Raw genomic sequence first — 22,145 nt, 5'->3', positions numbered from 1 at the left:
TGTGAGGCTAATGTGACCATGCTATGTTAAACAACCTTGGCTGCCAAGTAAGGCTCTGCTCTTACACCTGAGCCAGCAGCTCAAAAGTTGCTGTCTAAAGAAAGCGGTGGGTTTGTGTGTGGTCTCAGTAGCAAAGAAAGGCACTCTGGCGTCACAGTTCTGAGCAGCAGTGCTTCCTGTGTGTGGGGGACATGGCAGTCAGGTAGCATTTCTGTCCTCACCACAGATACTAGACATTACTGAATCCTCTGTGAAAGGCTTGGAATAGACTTTGTAAAGAGTTTGAAGACTTATTCACCCTATACTAGCAGGATTGTATGGCTAAAATGAGAATTTGAATGGAAAATGGAATATCATGGATTCTAGAAATGTTTTACAGGAATTGAAAACTTTGCCCTGCACTAGAGAGTATGTTTTGTTTGTTTGCCTACTTGCTTATTTCTTATGATTGAACATACTGAACTGGTTCGTGCAACAAGAGCCTTTCATAAGTGCTTATCAGGAGCATGGCCTTGTCTGAGACTGAGATACTAGATGAAGAAAGCCTTTTTATTCTTGATCTACCTGAGATCTGTTAGTGAGGGAGATCTGCTAACAGCTACTTAAGGGATGTTCTACAACCAGCTGCCGAGAGAGTCTCAAAGGAACTGTGGGATAGGTAGGTGGAAGAGGCGTGCCAGAGGGGTTAAGTAAGGTGAGGAGGATTGCATTCCACCACATTCACCTTGTCACCCTTCACTGGAAAGTGCTCTGCTGGATTAATCGTTCTGCAGACATTAGTAATTAATACAGCATGTTTAAAGAAAGACAGTTCTTAATAAGCTGCTTGGCTAATACTGCTTAGCAGATCAGGTTTAGTACTTTTGGTCCAGTGTGCAGTGCTGTTAGTTTTAGACACTGTATTCAGGAAAAACCATGAATGTGAGTTTGGGTTTTCATTGTTCCCGAAAGCACCTTACACAAGGAAGGTGGCGTCCCCAGGTGGGGTCTCCTCACGGCCACCCTCATTTGTGCATGTCACTAGCAAAAGGTGTTCAAGCATTTGTGTTCAGAGTTGGCTCTTAAAGAACAGCAATGTAAAGACACTGCTGGCTCACTCTATGAGCCATCATTTAGGGGGATCAGTGTGGGTTTTGCGAGTAGCACATCTATTTCCTAATCAGTTTACATACCAGGTAAGCACTTGGTATATGCTGGATCCAGAAACCAGAGGGCTGGGTAAGAGGATCAGAAGTTCCGGGTTGGGTTGTACCTGAGAGGATATGTTAAAAACAAACAAAGCCAGCTAAATCAAACAGAAAACCTTTACACCAAGTTAAACACACCCTTTATTCTTTTATAGCCATAACTTTTTATCATCAAGTCCTGAGTTCGCAGCACCCCAGTGAGCAGTTTCTGATACTTACCTAGTTAGGTGTCGTTATGGGTTGAATTTTCAGTTCGCCTGCCTGAGCCTCTCCAGCACTGGGATGTGCCTCTGTGCCCAGCTGTGATCTGTCTTGGTCACAGTCTGTTCGCACTTTACTTCCTGCGTTTGTCAGGCCTGTTTGCTTTCATTATTTTCCTTATTTCCTGTTTCTCTTGACGTGCTTTGTTTTACTCTAGAGCAGTGGGGTTTGGGAGGTGTGGGCTTGCTGCCTGTGCTGACTTGTCCAATATACACTGTGATCAGTTGTAGTCTAACAGTTGGAGAGACCCCTCTCAGGGAGTGCAGAGACCCGCCGCCTGTCACCTCTCTCTGTACTCTGGAGAACTGACCATTTTTAACCTCTTGAAACACATGAAAGTAAATTTATTTTGAGGCTCATTTTTCTTATATAGCAGTCTTCCAGTATAAAATCTGTTACATGAAGACTTCTGTGGTGAGGAAATGCTGTTTTAAGATCGTTTGCGACTTGTTCTTGCGCTCGTTCTTGAGTGAGCCCACATTTCTCCGTTCATAAGCTTGCGGGATGCAGTAAGTAGACTTGGAGAGCTGTGTTGGAACCCTTCGAAGCAGGTGAAAATGACGTTTGTCCACTTCACTGGGGCGGGGCGGGGATAAGCTACAAAATGGCAGCTTTTTGAGCATCATAGTTTGTTTACTTCCTTCTTACCTTTCCCCAGCAGTTGCTGACCAGTTGCATATAGATGACTGCTGAATTTTACCTTATCAATTCTTGGTTTGGGAAAGGGGATAAGTAGGAGGAACTGTGACTATTGTTCTGATGTTCAAATATATGTTATTGACAGAAATTGACTGTATTAAGTTCTACTTTACATGGAACAAATATTGCCATTTTAAAGTAAGACAATTAAAAAATAATGGTGTTCTCCTCTCCAAAGATAGTCTACTGAAAAAAGCATTTTCTCTCCAAGTAATATTACACTTGAGTCCTCCCCCACTCAGCTGATTGTTAGCATTTTAAATCAACTATAATTAATAAGATATAAATTGGAAATTAGAAATTTTCAAGGCATTAGCCAAGTTTTTCAGTTTGTATGTGGTCACATTGGCTCATTTATAAAATTTCTTATCTTTCTATTTTTCTGAAATGCATATTGGACTTATAAAGACCTAGTTTAGAAGACATGCTAGATAAAATATGGTAGATCTCTCTCTGTGTGTGTCTCTCTCTCTCTTTCTCTCTCTCTCTCTCTCTCTCTCTCTCTCTCTCTCTCACACACACACACACACACACACACACACACACACACACACACACACACTAGCTTTTTCATTTACTTCCAGTTTTACTTAAGTAATCATTCCTTCCTCTTTGCTTCATTATACTTTTATAATGTTGAAAATAATGGACCAACAGATACTTTAGCGAGTGGGTTTTTTCAACCAGATATTTACTCTCATTATTAGTTTAGTTTGAAATTTATGTAGATTAGTCTGACAAAATAAGACTTCCTTCATCAAAAGGAATAGAAAAAAATCTTGGTTTTTACTCCACTGTCAACTCCTTTTCATTTTATGCAGTAAGTTTTTTAAGAGCATAAGACAAATGTTCTCTCGTTGCTTTTAAGTGCTCCACATGAGACTTATCACTTAACAGCAGTGTGTAGTGGTTAAACGTCTGGAACTGAGTAAGCCTGTTGACATAAGTCTCCAATCACAGCTACTCAGATGGCCAAGGCTGGAGGATCACAAACTTAAGGCCTGTCTGGGCTGCAGGAAATGTTCAGTTTTCTCATACCCAGTCTCAAATGAAAAGTAAAAAGCAGCTGGACATGCAGCCTAGTGGTAAAGTGCCTGGCACCGTGAGATGGCCTTGGCAATCCCTAGAACCATTGTGTATGTGTGCAGAGTGTGACATTGGAATTGACAGCCCATTGAAAGAAAGGACAAGAGAACACTTGGGGAATACTGGCAGGAAGTCCAGGTGTGATAAGGAAATGACTGGTGGCCTTCAGAGGGACACAAGTTGTTCAGAAAGGGATGGTGTGCTGGAAGGATGGCTTAGCCCTCGAGCATAAGCGTTATAACCTAAAGGCGGAAAGGATGGTGCCATTGGTGCCAGGAAGGGGGTAGATGGTGGTGTAAATCTTCAGGATAGTCTGTCATATTGTCCTTGTTAAGTAAGAGTACGCATGAGAAATAACTGCCCCTTCGGTCTTGAGAAAATAAGCATGAAAGTACTTCAGCATGGGCTTATGTGTGCCATGTAAGACCTGTGACTAACTGTGCTCTTTGCTTACTTCTATGTAGCATTGTTAGGGATCTTTGCACATGCTCTTAGCTCCACTTCATTTTGATTTTCTGTCTCAGTGATATCATTGATCTTTCTTCAGGGCGTGAATCTTGGTAAAGAATTCCTTTTGCCTTTGGCACAACTCTATCCTGTAGTGGGAGATAAAGACAAAAAAGTGGTTTTTTATTATACTTAGATGTGGAGAAGTATAGCACTAAAAATCCAACCCCAAACTCAGATTTTTCAAGAAGCAAATCATTAACCTTAAAGAAATTAATAAAGTATTGATATGGTGAGGGGACACACGTGTGTTTTTGCATGTAAACACACAAAGGAGGATTCAGTGAATTGTTTTTCAAGTTTTAAAAGGAAGAAAAATTTGACAATGTGCTCAACATGGATGATTCTTGATGATACAGTGCCTAGTGAAGTAAATTTGCCTAACAATACAGATATTATGTAATTTATAACTTGAAGATATGAGATACAGCGTGGTCAAGAATCACAGTGCTAGGACAGTTGGTAGACATGAGAGCAGGGATTACTGTAGAAATGATACACTGAGTTCAGTTTCACCATGGAGAGTGTGCTGGAGTTGATTCTGCTGACAGAAGCTCATCAGTATAGATGGACTTCACCCACTAGTTCAGTTCCTCCTTGTAGAAAAGGCAAGGAGAGAATCTACTATGTTATGTGTATGTCGTCATAACAAAACCCATCAGAGAGTGAGAACCTTGGTTAGCAGCCTGCTTATGAACAGAACCCAGATGTTAGCTGCAGGCGGGTAGTGTGGTCCAGAAAAGAGTTTGCTTTGGAAAAGTGGACATGATTGTACTAAAAAGAAACAAGGGAAGCATTTGGCAACTAAAAGAAAATTTAGAGCAGCTAGTGCTTTTTGGATAGACATGTATGGGAGGTTGTCTCCCTACGCCTTCATATTTAACAGCAGCATTTGTTTCCTTCAGGAATGGTTGTATTAATGAGTTGGTAAGGTTTGAATCTGATAAAGTGAACTTAGGCTCAGATAGGTAGGACACTCACTAGGAACACAGTTTTCACTGGTAGTGACTTTAGACCTGCTCACCAGTTGTGAGCCATCTTTGAATCCACTGCTCATGGAGAACAACAACTCTCCTTAAGCAGCGACTTTAACTTTCTGGATGGGATTGGAGGTAAGAGGGAAGGGGGGCAGGCTAGAGAAGACAGGCTCGTGAAATGTCTTACCCTATAAATTTGGCTTATTCATTTGTTTCTCTTCTCAGTTGTGTAGTGTAAGCATATAAGATGCTAACAACATTCTTTCCCATGTTTATCAATATCAAATATTTTGCAGCATAACTTAATAGTAGTGCTACTTTGGCTCTCCTACAGTTAAGTAACAAGAGGTTTTTGTGTGTTGTACTGGCTGCTTTCCCACCGATCCAGAGCCTGTGGCCTCAGCATGTCACACTTGCAGTGTGATATAGTTGGAGACTAGTTTGCTTTGGTAGGTGTCTAGTTTGTTTTCCATGAGCATGCTGAATTGCACTAACCTGCCCATGGTACCAGACTGCATTCTCTATCAGAGGTAGTGGGAAGTGTTGAAGGAGGAGAGGTCAAGTTAGTCTCCTTTAAGGCTACGTCTGGATTCATTGAATGATTTTTTACAAATGGCCCCCAATGTAATCTCTTTAGCCTCTAATAAAACCATGCAATGTTAAATGCTAAAAGCTGATTTTATCCCAAAACTTAATGTCAGTTCCTGTGCTTTGTTGATTGGCTTGAAATTGCAGTATAGTATATTTCATTTCTTCTTTCCCCCCTTCCTTTCTTTGACAGTAGAACTTTAATTTGAAATCTGAACACTTTATTTTAGTAAGTCTGCCTCTCCTCTTCCTGTCCCACCTGCCTTCTTCCTGTTTCTTTTCTTTTTTCTCCTTTCCTTTTTTCTCTTTTTATATATGGGGACTCGAAGTGACCTCAAATAATGAATCTTTTTTGTTAAAGAAGCTTGATTAGTGACAATTTCCTTGATTGCAAGGGTCAAAAGTCATAATTACTTCATTCAGCCAGTTACAAATAATTTACTCTTTTTGTGAGACATGTATTATTCTAGACATTGGTGATAGAATATTCTGGAAAGTAGATGATATTCTACCCTCATGGAATAAACAAATTCAGGGAGAGAATGAATGCATTTGGATTTCCACATGTGCATAGATGTATTCACAATCATATAGCTACTAGAACAGTTGAATTATGTCAGTAACTATGGCAGGGTAACAGTATACACAGTGCTCAGGGAGGCAAGGGCTATTTAAATTAATATAGTTCAGGACGATTGTCTTCATTTAGGAGTTTTGAGTCTTTTTTTTTTTCTTGTTGTGTGTGTGTGCATCTGCGTGAGTGTGTAGTGCCCATGCACATGGAAGCTCAAGATTGATGGTGAGGATCTTCTCACTTGGTCTTTCACCTTATTCTCTGAGGCATGGTCTCTGAACCAACCTAAGGCTAGCCAGTGTGTCTACTCTAGCCACCCGGCTCGCTCTGGGGATTCTCTGTCTCAGCCCTCCGGGAATGAGGTTACGGGCAGGCGCCACTCTTACCCGGCAGATCTATAGGCTCTGGATCTTCTCTGGTTCTCTGGCTTACAAGGCAGTGCTTTATGCTGAGCCAACTTCCCAGCTCTGTCTAGGAGTTTGGACAACATATTTTTATCATTTTCTTGGGAAGATGATTATAGTTGTGGTGTGGCTGTGGAGTCGAGCTGAAGTACATGAAGAGAAAAAGGAGCTTCTGGTGAGGGTCTGGGAGTAAACTTGAGCAGAGGAGACTATGTAGTGAGGATAAGGTGACAGACTCGTTTTCTAATGTAAAAGAATAGTCAGCAGTCTTCACTGTGGGACTGGATTCAAGATATCGGTATGAACAAGAATAAGTACAAAGTTTTTGTGTTTTGGTCGTGCTAGAGTTTGGAGGGTCCTGGTGATCAGGGAAAATGTCTGAATAAGCTTGTGGTTGGTCAACAAAAGAAAAGTGCCCATTGAGCTTCTGTGATGATGGGTGGCGGACAGAGGGTTGTGAGGTCAGAAACAGACTTGAGAGAGAATACCGAGAGGTGTCCAAAGAAAGAGGAAACCAAGGGAGTGAGGGTCTGGAGGACATGCTGTATGAATGGGTAATGAAGAGGAGTTGAGACCGGGCAGCAGGCTTCATGGCTGGACAGATCCAGAAAGGATCAGCGTTCTTCATAGATGCAGGCTCATGCTGGCCGGATGAAGGTCAATGGGGTAGTTTAAACAGACACAAGGACAGTAAATGTGACTTCCTGAGCAATAGAGAATGGGACTCTGGCACCAGAAGGAAGAAACAGGTTAAAGAAGGTTATGTTGTGGGGCTGAGAGGCATCGGGGTATCTCCAGCTCCGAGGGATCTTAGATCCTTCCGGCCTTTGTAAGTATCCTCACTCACACCCTCAGACTCAAAACCATGAATAAAAGACGTGTTTTAGAAGTTATTTGTATTTTAAAGGATGGGAGGTTTCCCAGTGTGCTCATGTATTAATAGAATGATCCAGTTCAGCAGTAACCGATATGGGGAAGACTGAACCGTCCTACTGAAAAGCAGCCCTTACTGAGCTGCAAAGTGCAGGTATATAATTAGACTGCTCATGCTGGTGAAACTGTCTTGTCCATTAGGATTTTATCTGCAAATTTCTAGAGGCTTATTCCTAATTTCTAGAGGATCCAAGCCTCTGTGGGCTTGCATTTTCAAGGATTATGACCAAAAAGAAATAGGTATCTTCCTTGCCAGTGCTAGTTAGAAAAATGCCAGGAAGTCAACACCCGCCCTGTCCCTGGGGTATTTTGGTTACTTCTTCCTGACTCTATTCCCAGATGATCAGAAGGCTTAGAAGTAGAATACTAGCAGCACCCAGCCCTGCAGCAGGTTAGCAAGAGCAGCCAGACCGAGAGAGCAGACCAAGGCTATCAAAATCAGGATGGATGCAGGCTAGGGCCTGGCACTGTGGGCCACATGGTAGAACAGTCTGGTGGGGCCCTCGAAACAAACAAATGAATACTATAATACTGTATTATATTTCAGTTTTATCAAAACGAGATAATGCAGCTTTGAAAATTGAAAACAAAAAGGAGAAAAAAACTTACCTATCTATTAAAGCATAGTTTTCCCAGGTCCTGCCTGGTACTTAGTGCTGTGACTCAAAACTGACAGGGTTCACTGGGCACATCAAAATGAGGGTAAGCTGCCGTTTGAGAGAGGGTTTGACTCTGCCGCTGGGCTGGCATAACAGCCTCCTGCATCAGCTCAGTGCTGAGATTACAGGCAGGTGCCCTTCCCCAGCATCACTGCAGGAGGAAAACAGTACATCGGAGGTTGTATAGAACTCAGGAATACTGTGTACACTGAATGAGGTTAGAGATCTTGACAAGAGATGCCCCCAAATATAGAAGGGTAGATGTTTCCCTCTATAGTCCCAAACACCCACAGAATACAAATTGTTATTTATCACACTCCAGACATTACCAGGCTGATGTTTTGATATGTTTTTGAAACATAAAAAAATTGTAGGTTTTTATAGTGTTGTTTCTCCATTTACATGAGCATTAGATCTGGGTCCTGCTGACTTTTCCCAGTGAGGCTCCTCCAGGAGAGTCAATGGGCACTGACTACACCTGGAATTTATAAAGGCTTCTAAAGAATTGTCTAGGGTAGTATTACTTTATGAATTTTCCAAGGTAATTGCTGCTGTCACATCTAGGAGAAACAGTACTTTTATGTCCCACTCTATTATAAAATAATAGTTCACTTAAGTTTTTATTGGCTGTCTACTTTCTTTATAATTTAGTGTAGGATCCAGTTAGCATTTTTCAAAAGCCAATTTGATACCATTGTGAATAGTTATTTTTTTAATATTAATAGGAAGGAAGGATCAGAATTCTCTGATGACAGTTGTGCAGTGTTTTAATTAGAGTTTTATTGCTATCAACAGACAACATGATCAAGGCAATTCTTACAAGGACAGCATTTAATTGGGGCTGGCTTACAGGTTCAATGGTTCAGTCCATTATCATCAAGGCAGAAGCATGGCAGCATCCAGGCAGATGTGGGGCTGGAGGAGCTGAGATTTCTACATCTTCATCCAAAGGCAGACAGGAGAAGACTGGCTTCTAAGCAGCTAGGACAAGGGTCTTAAAGCCCATGTCCGCAGTGACACACTTCCTCCAACAAGGCCATAACTACTCTAACAAGGCCATGACTCCTCCAACAAGGCTACACCTCCAAACAGTGCCACTTTCTGTACAAAGCATGTTCAAACCACAACATGCAGTTCTTACACTAGTAGCTTTTTACTTTCAAGTAAATTTGTGAGGTATGATTTAGAAGTCAATTATAGTTTGTTGACAGTTCTATTACAAGTAATTTCTAGATAATAAAATGTTTTGCTTGCATGGACCATTAAATACAAGAATGAATAATTTATAACTCAATAGATCAAATCATATTGATTTATCTCTAACACTTTCAAACGAGAGAGCAGGTTACCTTCTTCATTGGCACATCTGGAGGAGAGAGAGAGAGAGAGAGAGAGAGAGAGAGAGAGAGAGAGAGAGAGAGAGGCTAAAATATCTAGGTCTAGTTATAAGAAGCCTCAGAAATACAGTGTAGATTTGGGAATCGATGAACAGCTAACTAGAACAGTGAAAATAATGTGAAATAAGCAAAAAGAGATTGTTTTCAGCTCCTACCAAGAAAATTAAAAGTAAATATGAGATGTTTTAGTAATTTAACCACATGTAATCACTATGTTTCTAAAACGACTTCTAAAAATTACAGATTATTCCCTACTGCAAAGTCATGACTCAGCCTTTTTTAAACTGTAGTTGTTAAAATTGTCTCAGTTGTTTATAGTGGCTGTTATTTTTACACAAATACCAGAAACCTATAGTAAAAGATTTCCAGTATTACGTATTTTCATTGTACATCTTCTCAACTGACTTCTAAATGAATACTGATGTAGACTTGCTATAGGTTTGAGAACTCGTACCTTTTTGTTACTTACTAAAGACCCTCCCCACTTCCTGAACAGACAAGACCAACATCTCGAAGTAAGTGAGAGCCTTGTCCTGACTTCTGTACTCAGATCTCCCCGGGACTGTAGGTGAATAGGGCTCCCTGTACTTCCTGTGCTCCTTGGTCAACCGTAGCTGGTAGCATTCTACAGTACACGTCGGCAGTCACCTAGACAGCTGTGCTGAGGGTTAGTGAGAACAGTACCTGGGAGCTAATGGGGCCCTGTGTGTGTGTTTTATTATTTTATTATTATCATTGTCATTGTTCATGATTACCATGCTGGCTGGTGGCCTATGCCTTTAATCCCAGCACTTCAGAATCTGGGGAAGGCAGATGTCTATGCAGTGTAGGCCAGCCTAGTCTACAGGGAGTTCCAGACCAGCCAGACAGAACCAAAAACAAGTAGCATAGAATATCACAAGTAGTAAAGTTAATAGAATTTTATCTGCATAATATAAAAACTTTGTTTTTAAACCTTAATTTTATAGCTGAAGTAGATCAAACTTAGAGCAGTTGTTAGAACCAGAACAAAGACCTTCTATGCACTCTTTGTCCAGAGACCCCCACTGTCCATTTCTGTTTTGACATTTGTCCTAATGACTTTTATAGCTGAAAAGCACAGAATTATGCGTGGTAGCCCGTGTGCATCTGCAATCTTCAGCTAGGAAGAGGTCCTCTATATCCTATACCCTACATGTTGCATAATTATCTTTAAAAATGTTGTTTTGTAGCTTCTTTTTTTGTCTTTAGCTTAAGGTTATTTGTTACATTTACAGGATCATGTTATGCACTGTGGGTGGATAGTCATGGAAATGATGTTTTCATTACGCCCCCTTTGTGGTCTGTGTCAGTTGCTTTTAATGTCAGTGGTTCGACCTTGCTCACATGTGGAAGATGGTGTCCATTGTATAAGTGGACTTTCACTTTTCTGTTAGGACAATTCTGTCTTTGTTCGTTTGACATGGGGTTTCATATAGTCCAGGCCTGTGTCAAACCCGCTGTATGGCTCAACCAGCCTCAGTCTTATGTAGTGCTGGGAATTGAACTCAGGCCTTGGTGCATGCTAAGGAAGCTATGAGCTATGCCTCCATCCCCTGTTATGATACTCTTGTGAGGCTGTAACTTAAAACTGTGTGACAAAATACAATATTCCTTATATCAAATTTACCCACTTGTTTTAGTCTTTTGGATCTGGGGTTTGGTTATTATTTCTCTTTTTTCTGATTAACTATTACGGCGATGATTGCCAAATGGCAGTTTTTCAGATTCCGTCAATCTTCTCTTTATTAGTTGGCATTGTCCTGCAAGAGATTTAAACTGAGTGCATTATTAACATTTGTCATGTGAGAATGGTGGGTGATAACAGACTTGTCTTGGAAGTAGCCCAGGGACAGGTCCACTCAGCATCTTGCTGAGTCTTACAAGTTTCATCTTCTGTATGTGTTCATTTATTATTACCAGTGCCAACGTTTCTGTTCCTCTCTTATTCTCTGGGTTTTTGTTTGTTACTCTCAGCCTTTTTTGATGCTCAATTGCCCAGTGTTGGTGAGGGGTCTTCTGTGCTGGCTTTAGTAAACCTTAAATGACCTCCTTGGTTCTTGACCTAAGAAGGTCTTCTCAGTACCAGACATAGAAACACTCACTGCTGTAGCTGACATGGTATTTAGAAATCAAGATTTTAGCAAGAATGTTCCTTGCTACTAGGATATTATTCTGAGATATTTTTTCAACTGTCAGACATTACCATTTGCATTTGTTTCTTTATTAAAAACCAGTTTCACACTGACGATTTATACCTCCAATTTCAGTCCAGTACCGCTGACTTGAACATAACCTCTTTGACTGTGTGTATCTGTTCTCCCTCCACTGACAGTAAGCTGACTCTGTGGGTGTCCCCAGCATGTTTGCTTACTCGTTCCCTGTTTATAGTCCCTTTCCTGACTGTATCCTGCTGCTGCCACACTCCAGACCCTGCCTAGTCTGGGCTTCTGCAAGGCTGCCATCCCATTGCCACACTAGACAGGCGCTGGTCAGTAGTGACTTTTTTTCATCCATATACGGACTTGGCTACTTCTGAGCAGTAGAAAGATTAGTGAGATGTGGAGAGAACCTGGAGGAAGCCTTCCAGGGCACTGTTGAGCTCTCGGGTAAGTGAGTCGTCAGTGTGGATTTACCTTTTCCGAAGCTCATATTCAGTGTGTCTTTCTTATGTAACTAACTCTTGAGCCTTGACCAAGGCCTTCTGTAAATAAGCCTGTTTACTAAGTATTTACCGTGCCACCACTCAGAGTGGAGGGAACTTTTCCTAATAGGTGTTTTGCCACAATAGCATTAAACCATAACTGTATGTACCAAACAAAACTTAAGTTGGAAAATATTCCATATTAAGTAGGTGTAGCTAATATTTATGAACCATTAGATTTTAAAGTATTATATGTACGGAAAATTTTGATACAGTTGGAGATCAGACAGAACTTTTTAGAGTAAGATTAACTTGGGAACATTTCTGTCACTGGGGGGCTTGTTAATTTTTTAGGAAAGCAGGGTTTCCAGGTCGGTGTCGACTGTGGCAGTGAGCAGTGAAGGCTCTGTGTCTACTCTTTTAATTACAGGCTTTTAAAGGTCTCTTTAATTGCAGTTGGGGGGTGAGGAGGTGTTTGATTCTCTGCAAAATGAATTATCACGTTCTACGACAGTCTCAGTCTTGATAATTCTTAGGTTCTAGTGTTTTACTGTGCCCAGCACCCAATATTAATTACTGTGTGCCTGGTCAATATTTGCTCTGTGAAGAAATACCAAGTTGATTATGTACAAAACTTTAAGCAGACGTATTTTGCTTTATTTTTCTTGTGAAAACCCTTATGTGGAAGCCAGAGCTGGAGCCCACAATCTGAACAGACTGCTGTGGGTTATCACAAGTGCTAGTGCATTTCTGGAAAGGGGGCTTGGTGAACTTGGTCTCGTCTTAGAGATGACATCAGAGGTGGCCTTGGCAAAGCTGCCCAGGGTGGCAGTGCAGCCTCTGGCTGATGTGTGGCAGTCAGCCACTTCTTGGGCACAGGAGCAGAGACAATGTCAGTGCCTCTGGTGGCAGGGATGAGACCAACACGGAGCCACAGCAGCCTGTCACCTTGCATGGAACAGCGTGGGACCTGCTCTTGCTCCCCGAGTAGCCTCTGCACACAGGGATGATGGGTCGTGGGATGGCAGTGGCAACCTCCTTGTCACACTTAACCCTAAGATCAGTGTGGTTATTGCACTCCCCATGTCTTAGAGTTTTTATTGCTGTGAAGGGACACCGAGGCCACAGCAGCTTTTCAGAAGGGAACATTTAATTGGGACTGGCTTGGGGTTTGGTTCATTGTTGTCCTCTCAGGAAGCCTGACTACACAGAGGTAGCTGAGAATTCTGCATCCCAGTCTGAAGGCGGCAGGAAGAGAACGTGACAGTGGACCTCCTAATAATGCCGCTCCTTATGCCCATGGGGCCATTTTCTTTCAAATCACCTAGTAGTAACAAAAGCCTTGAACCTGGTCTGCTGGTCTGTCCCAGCCTAATCCTTTAGGGACATTCCCTGGAAAAAGTCAGTAATCTGGGTTTCTTAGTGGGCTGGGAGATGATAGGTCCCCTCCAGGGACTTGATCTGTGTGCTTGACCAGCTTGCTGATGGAGATCTGCTCACCCCCACTCGCAGTCCTACCTCCAGGCCTCCTGGGCCCTTGAATCACACCAGCGCCACCCACCACTTGTGTTTTCTTGAAGAAGCTTTTTTTTTTTTTAAAGAAACTTTAAGATTAAAAAAAAAAGTGGCAGAAAACAAAACCAAACATCTTAAAGACATTGCTTATATTTTTGCTTAACATGTTTTAGAAAATAGCATGTTCATTACTTTATAAAATACAGCCACACTTTAGAGGAAATTTGTTGCTTTATCTAGAAATGCTGCTCAGATTACTCAGTGCTGACTCCTTCCTGTTTGCCGTGTTTGTGTAACAGAATCATTCTCTTATATTCCTGTGCTGGCAGCTCCTCGTTGGTGACGTGCCGAGATTATTTAGGTGAAGGAAACAACAACCATCTTTAGAGAGATAGCTTCATTTGGTATAAAATTGTCTTTAAAGGAAGATAGTCCTATCCTGTCTGTGTCTGTGGAGGCAGAAGAGGGCAGCAGAGCCCGGAGCTGGACCGGATGGCAGTTGTTAGCCCCATACGGGTGCTGGGAGCCGAGCTCTGGTCCGCCGAAGAGCAGCGAGCAAGTGCTTGCAAATGTGACGCCATCTTGCCATCGCCTCAGTTCTGTCTCGAAACAGGAAAGCCGGATGTGAAGGCGGGAATGCAGAAGCAGTTTACCCACTCTGTCCCTGGGGTTGTACATTTGTGCTGTGACACACACAGATGTTTAAGAAAACACTCCTAAAATTCTCTTTCATGGTATTTTAGTTCCTATATTGATTATAAGATAAAACCAGTTGTTTATGCTCCTGTGATATGTTTCAGTGAATCATTTCTATGGTTACAAAGCCGCATATAGTGTTCCTGGAGCTACCACTGGGAACTGTATGCTCTGATAGTTTTAAATTTTGAATATCCAGACATTTGCTAACATCATTTTGAGTCCTAACAATTCTACAAAGTTCTGACATGATGCAAGGCGAGGAGCACAAGAACCAAAACATTAGTACAGCAGCGACTGGTGCTGAACTTCCCAAGTGCAGGCCTGGCTTTGGAGTCCAAACACAGTGCAGCTCAGGGGCCCAGTCCAAGTCAGAGGCACATCGTGCTGACTGACGTGCGCTACGAACTCACTTTCTGGTGCTGTCCTAAAGATAAACCCTTCTCTGGCAGACGGCTGTCATGGTGTTACTCACAAGTGACTAGAACATAGTCCATGAAACCAGCTGAGAAAAGATGGAGCAGGGCCTGCAGCTTCTTCCCCTGTATACAAGGAGTTGCTTTCTCTCGTCCTTACATCATGGCTAACTAAAGTTTCATTTTCAGAGCCCTGCCTTTTTCCACTTAGGTTAATTGAAGTCTCCTGTGAGAAGTTAACATCCACCAGTGTAACAAAAACTCCTGAGGCTTTGTAACTGGAAAGTCTTTCTTGAAAATGAATTTAATTGTGATAAATTCTGTATTGCTACATTGTATAATAATAATCTATTTTTGTGAATATGCTAATGTTCAAACATTAGCCATCGTGTCTTTAGACTTATAGAAATGTCAGAACATGGCACACAGAACATTTTATAGTGGAGAATGTTCGCTGTCATTCCTTTTGTGATCTCTTCCCTTGTGCCTTTCCAAACCCATTGGTGTTATGAGGGTGTTTTCATGCTGTAATTGAAAATAGTGTGCTTAGCTGCACAGCACGACCCAGTGTTGCGGCTGATAACAGCAGCGGATCTGTCTACAGGAATTTTGCCCGCTGCCTCCCAACACTGAGAACATAAAGGTGTAACTGTTTGTGCAACAGCAGCTGACAGCTAAGCAGAATTGTGTATCTGTTCTGGTCAAGCTCTGCTGCAGCCCACGGTGAACTTGGCTGTAGTCTGAGATTTTCTCAGAATCAGAAGGCACGGGAAGGAGGAAGAGTGTGATTGCCAATAGTTTGAGCTCTGACACCCACAGCAGCTTTGGTTCCATATATACCAGCTACTTGGATAGGAATTGGGAATTATTAAACTGTCTGACCCACAGCTTCTCAGTGTATAGCCCCAAAGTTATATTACCACCTCTGATATAAAATATATGTATGTCATTTTAATACACTATACTAGTATTCATAGTATTGTTGAATTTCATGAGTTAAGGCACGGGAATCTTTTAGCATAGTTAATTGGAAATTGTCAGTGTATCTTTACATACAGAAATGCTTTATGATTAGAGTTCAATTTTTTTATTACTGTTTGGATGAGTTTATAAACATCTTTAATATTTGGAGGCCTAGCATTAACTAAAATTTTAGCTTAAATTTGATATGAGACTTTAGAAATTTTTATTTTTAGGCCTGTAATTTAATGTAATTCTAAGGCTAGTGACTGCATTGGCTTTGTAAGATTTATAGGATTTATAAGATTGGGTTTTATGGAGCAAGTGATTTGTATCGTATATTTCTTAAAATTTGGATTTCACACTGATTTGTGATTACAATCCAGGACTACAAGTAGCCAATTCAAAGCAAAACTGATTGTTTTAAAAGGAAGAATCGTTACCGTCATCAAATACTTAAAATGGTAATTTTACATTGGAATGTAATGATATCTGGTGTAGTATGGAAACTCACAATATAGTAAGGCATGAAATGTTAGCAGGTACTTAGCAAAATAAGTTGAAAGTGACTGCTTAGGTGCTGTGCTGTTTTGTAGAACCAGTAAGTAGCAGAAGAATTCAGAGGCAGAGATCACTACTAGCTAGGGCAGTTCATCCAGTGGCTGGCAGTTCATGCCAGGCTAGTTGTACGCCTGGCTTTGTCCCTGTGGGTGCTCATGACTTTGTTAGAAAGCTGTTTCAGTCAGGGCTGCGGTGGCCTGTCTGTGATGGCTGTGCCCATCCTTCCTGTCTCTTAACTCTCCTTTCTCACACCCTACTGCTTTTAGAAGGCTTTCACTTCTTAGGCCTAGTTTTCCTCTTTTTCCTGCGCTGTTCTAAAATAGCTACATTATGGTAGGGCTGGCGAGTAGAGCGTGGGAGGGACGGGTGCAACACAGTCTTCTTCTGTTCTCAACGGACGGACTACATTTACTGTTGCAGAAATTGCCTTGTTAGCAAAAATGTTTTCTTTTAATCTCCAGTTGTCTGTCTTTCTACTTCCTACATCCTCCTCTGCCTCTCCTGGTCCCTAGTCACCCTTTTCCTACCCCCTGCTCTCCGAGCCCTCACCTTTAACTCCGGTGCTCCAGAGGCACAGGGAGGTGGATCTCTGCAAGCATGAGGCCAGTGTGATCCACATAGCAAGTTCCAGGACAGACACAGTGTCAGCAGAACGAAATGAAAGGAAACAAAAAACCAAAGCCCCTAAACTATAGGCTCTTTGAAGTATTACCTTCAGGTTGTGAGAGGGTCTCTTCCAACCCTCACTCATGAAAAGCTAACATAACTCCACTGAGCTCCACCACCGTTAGTGCACATCCCTAGAACTACAGCTTCACGTAGGCAGCGGCTTGTAGGTTACTTGTTGGTGACATTCTGCACGTGTGTGCTGTCAGCACTAAGTTTCTAAGCGAGTTAGTGAGGTATCTTGAATCGAAAGCTGTCCACAGCGCAATGGGCTTGGTCCAGAGTTCATGTTGTGTGTAACCCTGTGTATGGGCTCTTGGCCAGGTGTCTCTGTAGAATCTGGAGATAGCAGCTACATTTTACTGTAGTTAAAGTGTACATGTGAACACATGTGTAAGTGCATATTTAGGAAAAACATTCCTTAATTAACTGAAGTAAGTTCCTGGGCTGATGAGATGCCAACTCTGAGTTCGATTCCCCAAATCTACAGGTAAAAGGAGATAACCAACTCTTGAAAATTATCCTTTTATCTCCACACCTACACACATGCAAAATAAATGCATACCACTTTTTTTTTTAAGTAAGTTCCTCTTAGCACCCCTCAGAGCAGGTTGTTTGAGGACAATTACACGGGTGCTTGGTTAGTCTAATAGTTGATCCATGCATAGATGATGAAGAACCCATAGGAGGCCAGTGCGGTATTGAAGTGGGCGGTCGGGAGAATGTTTAGAGGAAGGAGTGCCTAGTTTGAGTCAGAAAGGGTGAGGACAAGGCAGGCAGAGGGAAGCGAGGGGAGCCGTCTGAGCTGAGAGTATCAAGAGCTGCAGACCCTGACCGGGTCACAGGCTGCCCTGCGACTCGATGTCTGCAGTTCTAGAAATAGCTCTGAAACCTACTGTGGCCATTGACTAACCTGTGTGTACCCCATTAAGAGTCCTGCCTTGAAAACTGTACGTACTCACTTCAGAGTTGCCGCGGTGTCCACACGAAATGACATCCATAAATCTGGGGTGCAGTGCATAGTTGATGTTAGCAACAGTTTTTATTAGTGTCCTACCATTTTTAGAGCTCGCTCTTCCCTGTCAGCATTCTGTAATGAAGGTCTAGGCTGCTTGTTCATTTGCAGTGCTTTAGGCAACAGCACTCTGTTGTTACACTGGAATCAGAAAGAGCATTTTGAAGGTAGCTGAGCTCAGTTTAGGACTCTGCTTATTCACAATCCGAGGCTGAATTAAGGAGCCGAGCTGTGGTGTCTGACCCAGGCATGCCGCCTGGCCGAGGGCTCTTTCCATTCCAGAGTTTGCTAATGATCACTGAGACGTCAACCTGTGGCTCTCCACAATCCTGAGCAAAAATACTGTTAACAGTTCCAAACCCTGAATAAATTGCTAACAAGTACATTTTAAGTTGCCCTGTCCCCCACCTGCCCTGGTAGAGGCGTGGCCGAGCAGCACATCACGAAGACGAGTTACTGGTGGGCACAGGGTGGGGTGGCTGCAGTTAGAGCTTTGACACTGGGGCTTTCTGTGCAGAGAACCTAGACAGGTCGTACAGGACTCACTCTTTAAGTCTCACCTGCTTCATTTATTAAATAGCACCCAACAAATAATTTGTGCATGAGTGCTCAGCAGAGTGTGGTCAGCAAGGAGCTATACACCCTTTAGTGGAATAGCAGATATTAAGAGTTTCTTTTCTTCTGGATGATTGTAATTAATTTAGTTCTATGGGGAAAAGTGGAGAATGATTTGTGAAGAACTGAAGTTAGCTAAGAAAGGGAGATTGAACCAAACATGGGAGATGATAGGACTCAAACGGGCTCTTATCCCCTTTGAGGGGTAAAAACGAGCCGCCACAGGAGCTGAGGGAGCTAATACAAAACCCAAGTCCTGCTCATGGGAGGAAAAGCTGTTTGCAAGGAACCCAGATATCACGTGGAAAAGCCAATTCTCTGTCTTGTGTTAGGATTGTATAGTTTTAAAGATGCATTCAAAAGAAAATTAGTGTTACAAACAAAGCTTCTTTAGGCCACCAGAGCTGTCCACTCAGGCCGACTCGTAAGGACTGGACAGTTTCATACCCGCTTTTGAATTTTTCCCTTTGAATCTGGTGGTCTCCTTGGAAACTTGATGTGTTGCATTGCTTAGATTGGTTCTTTTACTATTGAGAAATCCAAAGCCAGAGAGAATCTTCTCCTGTTTTCCTGCCTGAGAGTTTTGTGTGGGTGTGTGCAGCTGCGCCGTGGGTTTCTTGGCAGTCAGACAGGGCCGTTCTCCATGCAGGTCATGGCAGGAGGAAAGGCCTTCGTGTAAAAAGGCCACTTTGACTGGATTAGATTCAGCGGAAGGCCCCGAGGCCTGAGCTTCTGGCTGGTAGCCTCATTTGTTTGGCTCTGTGGATCCAGCAGCCCCAGGCCCATGTACAGGTGTTAGGATAGAGATGTATCAGAAAGAGAACGTAAGAAAGAGGGTTGTCTCAGCATAAATGCAGTTTCTTCATAAGGTTTTCATTAGTTAATCATAATTTTCTCGATGTTTTCTTTAAAGATCGTGTACTGAGGGGCAGTATGTAAACAGGCATGAAATGGGAATCTAGCATTTTCTATCATCTAAGAGAATGCTGTGTGTGCACAGCTGGATCAGCGCTGCTATATCTGTCACTGTCTCATTGTCTTCAGCCCCTTTGTCCTCACTATGGTGTCCCCAGTCTTCACATTAAATGCAGACATACACAACTCTCCATCTTTCAAGCCTTGCCTTGGAACAGCTCACCCATTACACAAGCAAGCAGAGAAGAGCCTCCAGCTTAACTCTCATACTCTATCATGTTCTCTCGTCTCTCAAAGGTGAAGATGAGCTTCTGTGCTTAGTGTGCCTGCGTCACACCCAGTCTCTCCTGACGTGATCCCTCTCAGACTTTCTGCCTCCTCCTCAAATCAACTCAACTCAAACCAACATAAGTCAGCAAGATTATCTCAGAGCTTCAGAATTCTATGGCTTTTATTGTCGGGTTTTAGTTGATGTAGTCACATCAGAGGACTTATCCTAACTCATAAATTCTCTCTCTCTCTCTCTCTCTCTCTCTCTCTCTCTCTCTCTCTCTCTCCCTCCCCCCCCCCACACACACACACAGACACCCATTTTCCTTACCTGCATCTTTGCCCAGGGCACTTAGGTTTCACAGGGGAAGCATTTTCCTCATCACTGGGGCAGTGCTCACAGTCGGCCTGGTTCTCAGGACATCTCACTATATTCATGCATTAATGGGTAGTGAAGTGTCAATCAAGTCTGTATCTAGTAGGTTGTCTACATCCATGGAAATGAATTGTTTCCTCCTTTCAAAACTCTGTATGGACGCTTATTTTAGAATTAGTTTTACTACAATCTGTGTAACTGTTAACTGTTGTTTTTGTTTTTTTTTTTTTTTTCTGTTTTAGATTCTATGCATTTGGGAAAACAGGGGTGGGTCTCACTATTTACAGCTTACCAGAGTTCTAGATACTATTTTACTACTGCTTATTAAACTTAATTGAAAATTTAATCTCCTATCTTTATTTCCAAAGTTGTATAGATGTGTTGAGATTCTATGGTTTTATTTTGTGTGCTTTAAGCTGTGCCTTCTTTTCTGTCTTACAGTTCACAACTGGACCCTTGAGGACACCCTGCAGTGGTTGATAGAGTTTGTTGAACTCCCACAATACGAGAAGAATTTTCGGGATAATAATGTGAGGGGAACGACACTCCCCAGGTCAGTGGCTACCCAGAAGGATCTCCATGCAGGGGCAAGTTGTAGATGCCGCTTTTCAATTCGAGATCTGCAAGAGATTCTTCTGGGGCTGATGTAGAAACAGAGCACTACACACATCCCTGTTTGAGATACTTTATCTTCTTATTTTATTATGTGTTTATTCTTTGTATGCATGTGTGTGTGTTTGTGGTGTTAGAGTGTGTACATGCAGATGACATTGTATGTGTGTGGGGGTCAGAGAACAGTCTCTCCTGGTGGCCTGTACCTTTCCTCTTTGCACACAGCAACTTAGCAGGCCCCGCACTTCTGAGTGTTCTCTCCTCTCTACTTACTAACCCTGCCCACAGTCCCTCTACCCTCAGCCTACCCGGAAGGCTTCTTACCGCCAGGTGGGTTTTCAGTGTGCTTTGTTCATCCGAACAGCACAGGGGCAGCGGAGCACTGAGTGTAGTAAGGGCTTTCCAGCTGTGCTAGGCAGAAGCTCCTGAAAGAAGAACTTTCCAATGTCTCCTAAAAGTGTTTAGGAGGTCTCTTAGCAATTTTACTTGTGTGTGTGTGTGTGTGTGAGAAATGATGGTGAAATGCTGACATGAGTTAATGCTTGTGAAATACTTTCAGTTTTATAACTTCACAATTTTAGTAAGTCATAATAGAGAATGACTTCAGAAGACAGTAGCTCATCAACATAGCAGCACAATTATTAGCCCACAGAAGGCTTTCAGTGGCTAAGTTTTATGAAATTGTTTCTGAAGTAGTGTGCTTTAATACAAATGAGCTTTCAACAATTATTAGCAGTACATGAAGTGGTAAATGTGTTGCTCACATATTGAAATGTATATACTGGAAATACCTTGTTTACTTCATATTTCTTTTCTATGTACAGGATAGCAGTTCATGAAACTTCATTTATGATTTCCCAGCTGAAAATCAGCGACCGGAGTCACAGACAGAAACTTCAACTCAAAGCACTGGATGTGGTTTTGTTTGGGCCTCTGACACGTTAGTATCTCTCTGATTGGGTGTGGGACAGTAGTGCAGTGTGCCCTGTCCCTGTGCTGGTGAAGGAGACAGACACTTGAGAGGAACAGACAACCACGAAGAACCACTCGCTAACCATGAAGGAAATGAGGCCTATAGGATGAGCTTTTCTGCCGTAGAAATAGAAGTTTTCAAAACCAGTTGCTAATATGAGAAGCCGTGAGACTATGGCAAACCTGAGGAGAACCTCTCAGAAGCAAAACCTAAACAACCCCCACCCCCAAGGCTTGTCTGCAGTTTACTTGGCACATGACAGCATGTGCTCTGGCTATACGGAACACTACGACGTTTTAGCACACACATAAACATGGACGCATCTGCTTTACAGCCTGCTAACTTGCAGTTTCTGTAGAGGTCATCTCCTGGCAGCAGGCAGAGTACCTTGTGGCAGGGACAATCAGTGTTTAGCTAGTGTCTTAGTGCTTAATTCTTGCCCTGGTGACCTGCCATGACCAAAGCCAATTGGGGAGGGAAGGGCTTATCTGACTTATGTTTCCACATCACTGTCACTGAAGGAAGTCAGGACGGGAGCTCAAACAGGGCAGGAACCTGGTGACCGAGCTAACACAGAGGCCATAGAGGGGTGCTGCTTACTGGCTTGCTCCTCATGGCTTG

General features: G+C 42.5%; 1 protein-coding gene across 2 annotated transcripts in view; it reads left to right on the top strand.

Annotated features, from left to right (window-relative positions):
- STIM2 (stromal interaction molecule 2) overlaps positions 1–22,145 on the top strand; it is a 120,293-nt gene that overhangs the window by 81,729 nt on the left and 16,419 nt on the right. For both annotated transcript variants that reach the window (XM_080917158.1, XM_080917157.1), the window contains exons 4-5: positions 20,381–20,492; positions 21,376–21,491. In XM_080917158.1, the coding sequence (XP_080773284.1) occupies positions 20,381–20,492; positions 21,376–21,491 (228 nt within the window). The remainder of the gene's footprint in view (positions 1–20,380; positions 20,493–21,375; positions 21,492–22,145) is intronic.

The sequence above is a fragment of the Micromys minutus genome (assembly GCF_963924665.1).
Source record: "Micromys minutus genome assembly, chromosome: 1".
Lineage (NCBI taxonomy): Eukaryota > Metazoa > Chordata > Mammalia > Rodentia > Muridae > Micromys > Micromys minutus.
This window is presented reverse-complemented; position numbering and strand designations above follow the sequence as displayed.